Source organism: Carex rostrata, chromosome 2, assembly GCF_964058835.1.
Source record: "Carex rostrata chromosome 2, lpCarRost1.2, whole genome shotgun sequence".
NCBI classification, from domain to species: domain Eukaryota; kingdom Viridiplantae; phylum Streptophyta; class Magnoliopsida; order Poales; family Cyperaceae; genus Carex; species Carex rostrata.
In genome coordinates, this window is record NC_135919.1 from 12,704,879 (window position 1) to 12,713,093 (window position 8,215).

Below are 8,215 nucleotides of genomic sequence, written 5' to 3' on the forward strand. Positions count from 1 at the left end.
TGTTACCTTGTCATCAGTTTTGTTTTCTATAATTTACTCTCTCTTTGCTAGTTGCTTTCTGCAATTCTCGCCGAGGAACGGGTAAAAATAAGACTACCCAAGAAAAGTAACTAATTTTCTTTTCTTTTTTTGGCGAAACAAAGTAATTAAATTTTTTGCTACCTACACGTAACACATCGGGCTGGCCATTGTTAGTTCCTTTTTCGGTCAAAATATTGATTTTTTTCACAAGAAAAAAAAAAAGAATGGTGCTTTTACCATTTTACTGATTTACGCCGTCTTTTAAGGAGGGTTATTTTGACCGATGGAAACGCTTGTGAAATCCATTCTTTCTGGGCTGACGAAAAAAGAACAAGAAAGTTTATATTCCGTCGGTTGGTCAAAATATATTACAACTATCCCAATAATTTGTCCAAATTAAAATAGATAAATATGCATAATGTAATAATCAAATATAATCTATAAAATAACTAAATGTGCATTATGTAATAACAACACTTTGTTACACCTCTTTATACAATTTTTTTTCAAACATTGTAGAGGTGCGGCAGGGGTGATTTGATACTTGTTCTTATATGCAGAATGGGATCAACTGCTCTTCAAATTCCTGCTATTCTCTGCTCTTCTGCCTATCTCTCTCTCTCCTCTTTTTCTCTCTCCTTCTCTTTGAAGTGAGAGATAGAGAGTAAAAAGGATAGCATGTTCCTGCTTTTCCTTTGAGAAAAACAACGGATGCTGATCCCTTATATGCTTATTGGCACTAATTAAATAAGCAGGACAAAGCAACAAAATCAACATTTTTTTTTTAAAGACTTGTTAGTAGCTACCAAGCGTACAAGAAAATAGATGTAATTACAGCTACTGATCCTATTACATCAACTCATTCAATTTATTCGAAAATCAGATCTGCTACTTACTGAAATACATTTCGATAGTTGTCAACATTCGTCTTAAACTTTTAAATTATATTCTGAAAAAAGATAAAATGCATAATTTATTATTATGATTTATACTTGACTATTACACAATGTCTATTTACATATTGAATATTTTAAATCGGTCAAAAAAACTTGGAGGTAGATATAATATTCCAACAAAACAATAATTTTGAAGAACCAAAAAAAAAAAGAAGAATTTTGTCGTTCCCGATTTTGATATTTATATAAATAGTATCAAAGTTTGAAAATGTTTCAAAATAATATGCATATTGAACACACACTATCATAACTAACGATTAGAGCCAGTATTTAGGATTTATAAGTGTAAAATTTAGAGGGACGTAATTTCATAATTATTTTGCATTATAGGCATATTTAACAATTATTTCTTATTGTAAGTACAATTAGAGAACTATGATTGAACAAATATTTTTTGCCACCAGGGCAAGTGCCCCACCCTACCACTGTGCACAACAGTAACTAAATGCATGAAATATTCTCATTTTTGTTTAAATTCGAAAATAGAGGTTTCTTAAAGCACGACACGTATGAAAACATGGTATTAGCCTCTCTGTGCATTTAAAAAGGTGGAAAATCAAAATGTTAAAGTAATATGAAAACATTGCATCCAATATTTTATAGGGGATTTCATGTATGCTCATCAAATTTTTTGAAATTACGTATTATCTCCTCCAAAGTTCATAATATCATATTTACCCTTCTAAATTTCAAAAACTCGTAAATTTACTTATTTTATTATTTTTCAATTAAAACTCATTTGACTCTTTATTTAAAGAAGAAAAAAATGTAGCATGTTTCAGAAAAATGTCAGTATTCTAATTGATCGGGTTTCAATGAAAAATTGATAATTTCTCTACTTATGACCTATGTTACCCTGACACTCCTAGGAAGTCGTCGTGCCCGTGTTCGACACGTATCCGACACCGACACGCCTCTGACACGCATACGATATGTATCAGACACGCCAGCTGGCGTGTCCCTACCCTCTTGATACGGTCTCCGACACCTGGTTGACCCCTGTCGATACGGCTTGAAAATTCTGATACGGAGGGGATATGCCTCAAGAGCATCTGATTTGCGCTATGAACCACGCATGGACCGAGTCCATTTCAATTTTTGCGTGACTGCAGCAAAATTAGCAAAATCAGTGGATGTAGCGGGATTCGAACCCAGGTTATGAAGGGGGAAATAAATCTGCTGTGATTCTAAAGGGATCGCAGGACCCTGTTATTCCAAATCCATCCATTTATATGTCTGGAGATTCGTGCATAAAAAATAAGTGTTGTTGAGATTTGTGCATTCCAAAAGGTGAAAGGTTGAATTTGGAATCACAGGGTCCTGCGATCCCTCTAGAATCATAGCAGATTTATTTCCGATGAAGGGACTAAAGCGGAGCCTTTACCACTGGAATAGAACAACTTTGTTGTTATTATGTATTATCTTATCATATATATAACTTATATTGAATACTTATTCATAATTTTTTATATAATACAAGTGATGAATTAATAATATAATTAAAATAATATATAATAGCCGTGTCGTATCCTCTATTTTTGAGAATTGTCGTGTCACCGTATCCGTGTCATGTCCGACATGACACCCGTACCCGTATCCATGTAACAAAGGCTTACATATAAACATTCACATATATGCTTGGGTAAGAGTCATAAATAGAGAAATTACTCATTTGCCCTCGGCCAATTAGAAGGATGATATTTATTCTTTTTTAAATAAATGGTAAAATGAATATTTTATGAATTTAAAACGAGTTTTAATTGAAAAGATAATAAAATAGATAAATTTGTGAGCTTTTGCAATTTAGAAGAGTAAACTGTAAATATTATATTACGAACTTTGGAGGAGAAAATATGTAATTTCATGCCTCTCTTTTAGAACATTGAGGCATTTGAACCACGCTCATTCAAACATTGTTGTCATATATTTAAAAAGCAATGATAGGAAAAAAAAAATTCCAAAGAAGAGTATAACAAAAACAAAGAAAACTGCTGTGAAGACATTCATTTAGCCGTTAAAATCATCTCTCTTCCATAAAGCCACTGGTCTTCTAGAAAATAATTTAATAGGTAAGAAAAGAAAAGCACACCAAGTCGGCAAGTCCCTTTCAAATTTCAATGTCAGCTTAAATTATTAATTTGAAAGTTTCTGAAAGAAGGAACTCACTAAAAGATTCATACAAGTTGAAATTCCTTCAGTGCAGTATATTAGTATAGTTTTATTATTATTATTTATTTTCGTTACCACCGAAGTTGGCTCTACAACGTGAGATTCTAACTTATTTCCTCAAGTTTGTGTTTAAATAATTGCTCTTCCTTTTTTAATTTCTAAAGAAGAGGAGATATCTCTATAAAGCATGAAAAATCATTTGTGACTGGTGAGACTGGGTTACTCAATTGGAAAATAAATGTGCAGTAATTCTTGGAGAAATTCAGGATCCTGTAATCCCGATCTCAGCCATTAGTATTTCTTGAGATGTGTGCATGAAAACTTACTTTTTTATAATGTTTTCGAGATCTGTGCACTGAAAAAATAGATGATTGATATTGAAATTTCAGGACCTGTAATTCATCCCGGAATTACAGCAGATTTGGACTCACTCAATTGGGTATGGAAATTCAAACTGATGGACAAGCGTGACAGCTTTGGGTCAAAATCAAGGCTTACACAAATAGCTAGTAATGCAAAATCGTGTGATTGACAGTAAATGAATTATTTTTACCATTCCAATTTTCTTTGAATTGGTCAATAACTCAAACAAGTCGAGCTCCGGTTTCTCCAGGAAATATGGGCGAGTTCAAGACGGCACGTGCGGAGTTAAAAGGAGCAGGTGACAGAACAAATTGAAGAGAGCAATATCCACCGTTAGATGTAATAAAAAAGGGTTGAGAGAGAACTCCGAGTCCGGATCCTCTGAGGTATCTCAAATTTTGGATTTAGATCCGGACCGTCTGATCCACTTTTCGCACGAATATTGAAGAGACACCGTTCATGTATCTCGGACCGGATTAGTCCGGATTCTGATCGGACGGTCTAAATATAAACTTAAAATTTAAGTTACCTCAGAGAATCGAGATCTCCTGCGCTGGAAAGACGATAAGAACGCCCACCTGGTCTCTGACCAATCTTCCATTTCTCCTTTTGTTTTAACTCACGAAACAAAGCTCACGCGTTATTCCCAAATATCTATTTTCGGATCGTCAATCAATCACATCCACCTTTACATTTGCGTTTGAAAAATCCGTAAAAATATCGAATCCGAAGAATCTGTCAGACGCAAACAAATTAGAAGGAAGGTAGAATCGGCGGCTAGTTCGTTTGGAAAAATCTCTCAAGAATCGAATAGTGGGCATGGTAACGACGATAGACTACGGCTTTTTATCATAGAAGGTCCTAATTGTAAGTAAGATACCTTTAAAACATTTGGATAAATAGAATTATTAAGTTTTGCAAATCAAAGCAAGGAGAGAGAGAGAGAATGAAAGTGCGGAAAAATGAAAGACAATATTCCAAAATTTTGACCTTTTGGACAGTGAATAACGTTCTTTGTATTGTCTGCTACCAATGTTATAAATTGTTCGTTTTACGACTTGAAGAAGCTTATCATTTCATCAACATGTTCTTTCTTTAGATATGTTATTATTGATATCACTGCTTTAATTCTACAAACCAAGTCCTGTTAGTCCTGTTATGTCTCTAGAAGAAATAAAATATGCCATTGCATCTTCAAAAGTGGGATTTTTCATATGCGCTCTAAAGACATAGAAAGTATCCTTGTTTGAATTAACATAAAAGATATGTCCGTATTTCATTATTTCAATAGTTCTAGTTAATAGGGAAGTATCCGACATGCAATGTTTATTTTTGTTTTATCACATTCTTGATAATGTCTGTTTGGCAGCTTGCCCCTTGTTTTGTACCTATGGGGGTCATTCTTATCTAACTAAGTACATATGTGGTTAAGGTTTTTGTTCTATGAATTTTGTCTGCATAAGCATGATGAATTTTGAGTTTATATATGATTAGCTATCTTTCTTATTACAGGAGTTTATATATCTTAATCTCGACTGTAATAGCACGTGAATGGGTGGTTCCTACCTGGGCAACACAGTCAACTGTGAAGATACGTCTCTCAACTCCATTCCCGGCAACTGCAGTTGTGAGGTTCCGGGTGCAGACGACGACCTCTGTGTCCATTACTTTGAGGAACTGGACTTCTCCAGTTTTGACATAAGCGGCGCTGAAGAAATTGATGATGGTTTGGAATTAGATGAGCTTGTGACTGATCTCAGCCAGGAGCTGATTTTTCATGATGTGGATGAAAATGAGAATATTTTTGACGGAAATGGTTCTGATGACTCTGAGTCTCTCTCTAATGATCCAGACTCAACTGAAGGATTAACTAGTGATGGAGTATCGCCATCTTTAGAAGGAGAAAAGTTAACTGACACTGCAGAAAACAAATCTGAGGATGTTCTAACCAAGTCAAGTATTTCCAATAATGTAAGCCCAGCTCTAAGATTACAATATTATACGGTACAAGCACCGTTCGGGTATAGTACCAGTATCAGCTCTCATTCAATATTTGCTTATGTGTTTTGGGAAAGTTCTTTTAGCTTTAATTATGTGACTCTGATGCATACTAAAACAATCTGATGTCTTATATCAACTTAATAATTATGATGTTCAATTGTTGCTAGTCTTTTGTTATGATTTTGGAGGCACCGTCTTACAAGTTGATTTGTTAACTTTGTTATTTCTGAAGTCTGAGCCTCGAAGGGTAGTATCAGCAATTAAGGGAAGCCGTGTGAAAGAGGGTATCAAGGTAGAGTCTGTTCTGAGGGTGAGATGGGCCCCTGACGTGTATGACCCACCTGTCACCTCTGACGACCACACTTTAAAAAAGGTTGCTTATAAGCCACGTGCAAAGCCCGTCAGAAAGGAATACTACAGCCACAAAAACAAGCACTCAAAAAGTAAAACGTTACATCAGGGAAGAAGTCGATCTCAACATACCAGTAAAAGTAGCAGCCAGAAGACAGTTGATCAACGCATGCTAAGGTATTCATCTGTTGTTGTTTCTTCAATTGGTAAAGTTATGTTTCAATAACCAGGATATGCTGAGATCTGAACTTTCTTTACCCTTTCCTGGGAAAAGATGTACTTTTAGGGTATTTTAAAGATTTTGATTGATATCTGTCATGTCTCATGAGTGGTATCAATCTAGCCATTGTGTATGAGCCTTCTGTCTTAGTTATAACTTCATTGGTTGGTGCTGGTACCTATTTGCTAAATAGCAGGGTTCTGTTTTTATATAGCTTTATACCCTGTGGCTTTCATGTCAGATGGGTGCTGAGTGGTACCCATGTACGCATTGTTCATGAGTGTTCTCCTTTAGTTTTAAATTTGTTGCCAGTGGGTGTTACTGGTACCTCTTGGTACGACAGTAGGATTCTGTTATTATACAATTAAGCTTTGTACTTTGTGGCATTAATTATATAATATAGTTTGTAACATGAAGGTATCTTATAGATGCTTCGAAGTTGAAATGAACAATATATTGAATTAAAAGAGAGCACAATATCACATATGATCTCTTAAAAGAACAAATGTTTTACATATACTACTCTTATTAATCCTCCTTAGTTAGTTGTGTAGAGATATATGAACACAGAGAAAGAGGGCTGATTGAGTGTTCTTTTTTGTGGGAATGGTTGGGGTAAAATATAGATTTTTTATCTGGCATCATATATGAAGTCTTTATTTGTTAATGCACAGATCGGGTCTTACGTTAGATATTTAGCAGTAATCGTGATTAATTGGGTTTATTGGGTTGTATGTTGTATTTTGACAATTTATGACATCAATAGTCAAATGGGTCCTACTGTATTAGTCTCCATCAAGTTGGTGCATTAGTAGAGGTTATACCATATTAAAATTGGTGAAATACCTTGCATTATTCCTCTTACATATAATAAACATTCAGATTGCAAGGTAGGCAAGGGAAGGCACCCATGGATAGCTTGGCACTACAAAAGGTACCGCATATTAATGCAAACGACAAAGCAACAACTAGTGAGACAAAGGAGCTCAAGTTCGGGTCCAGTTTTTGTAGAGAACCGGTCACATCTACAGTTCACATCCCACTGGCCGAGGCCACCTAACTGGGGTGATTTCTCTATATCAGCCAACTTGCTGATATCATGTATGGTTGGGTTTAAGTACTGATATATCTTTATCAAGTGAATGTGTTAATGTTGTCATATGAGGAGAAAAATTTTGAACTCAGTTTATCTGTGTCATGATTTCTTTATTCACTTTATTACTCTGTATAGTAATTGTGACTCTATATTACAAGACCATGATGTTACTATGCTATTCTGTTATTTGCGTTAATTAGTACTGTGCCGAATTAGTTTTATTTCTTTCTTCTCATGTTCTATCAGATGGAATTTTCTCAACTGTTAAAAGTTGTCATCTGTCTTTTTTCCTTAGTCGAATGCCTGAGAACTTTTGAAAGTTCATATGCGAGGATATAATAACAAAAGCCTTGCAAAAAGTTTGGAATTACGGTAGTTCATATGTGAGTCTATGGTACTATGCATATTATGATTTGGCCCGTAATACGGCTCAATATTCAAGTTTTCAAAATTCTAACGGTCGATTCGAACAATTTATCTTGTTCTCCATATTAATATGTGTTTGGAGACCAAATTTTGCATTTTTTGAAATTTTTTTACTATTTTTTTAGATTTATTGGAAATCACTGTTTTTTGATGGTCCAGAATTTTCGATCAAGTGATTTTCTAAATATCTAAAAAAATAGTAAAAAAATTTCAAAAAATGTAAAATTTGGTCTCCAAATACATATTAATGTGAATAACAAGATGAACGGTTCGGATCGACCATTAGGATTTTGAAAACTCCAATATTGAGCCGTAGCACGGACCAACCCTTGATATGCATAGTAACATAGACTCCCTCAAAGAAAAATCTTTAATTTTTTTTTCTTCCGAGGCCTTAAATAACCAAAAAAAGGTTTGCAAGATATAATAAAAATCTAAAGCCTGTTAGAAATTCAGGGAAGTACCAAAACTCAAATGTCAAGCGAACTTCATTTGAAATCCAGAAATAAGCTCCATCCGTGTAATTCGAAATTGGGCTATAATTGAATATCTCCATCTTATTATGATCATGGTTGAGATTGAAAGATGAACTTTCAAATTGAATATCAACCC

The 8,215-nt window shown here is 34.5% G+C and overlaps 1 protein-coding gene across 4 annotated transcripts; it reads left to right on the forward strand.

The window, feature by feature from the left end:
* The first annotated feature begins 4,116 nt into the window (after nucleotides 1-4,116).
* On the forward strand, nucleotides 4,117-7,355 carry LOC144575561 (uncharacterized). Of its 4 annotated transcripts, none has more exons than XM_078325757.1 (4): nucleotides 4,117-4,376; nucleotides 5,022-5,480; nucleotides 5,743-6,038; nucleotides 6,964-7,355. In XM_078325757.1, exons 2-4 carry the CDS (start codon nucleotides 5,061-5,063, stop codon nucleotides 7,139-7,141), a joined length of 894 nt encoding a protein of 297 aa, XP_078181883.1. In that variant the 5' UTR covers nucleotides 4,117-4,376; nucleotides 5,022-5,060; the 3' UTR covers nucleotides 7,142-7,355. The 4 variants fall into 4 exon arrangements, with proteins under 4 accessions (XP_078181883.1, XP_078181890.1, XP_078181904.1 ...); XM_078325764.1 differs by having other exon boundaries at nucleotides 4,145-4,380; XM_078325778.1 differs by having other exon boundaries at nucleotides 4,145-4,376; nucleotides 6,972-7,355.
* Nucleotides 7,356-8,215: the final 860 nt, after the last annotated feature.

Coding starts and splice junctions, on each gene's coding strand:
- LOC144575561 (XM_078325757.1), top strand. CDS start 5,061: ATGGGTGGTTCCTACCTGGGCAACACAGTCAACTGTGAAGATACGTCT. Junction 5,481..5,742: donor AGTCAAGTATTTCCAATAAT/GTAAGCCCAGCT, acceptor TTATTTCTGAAG/TCTGAGCCTCGAAGGGTAGT. Junction 6,039..6,963: donor GTTGATCAACGCATGCTAAG/GTATTCATCTGT, acceptor ATAAACATTCAG/ATTGCAAGGTAGGCAAGGGA.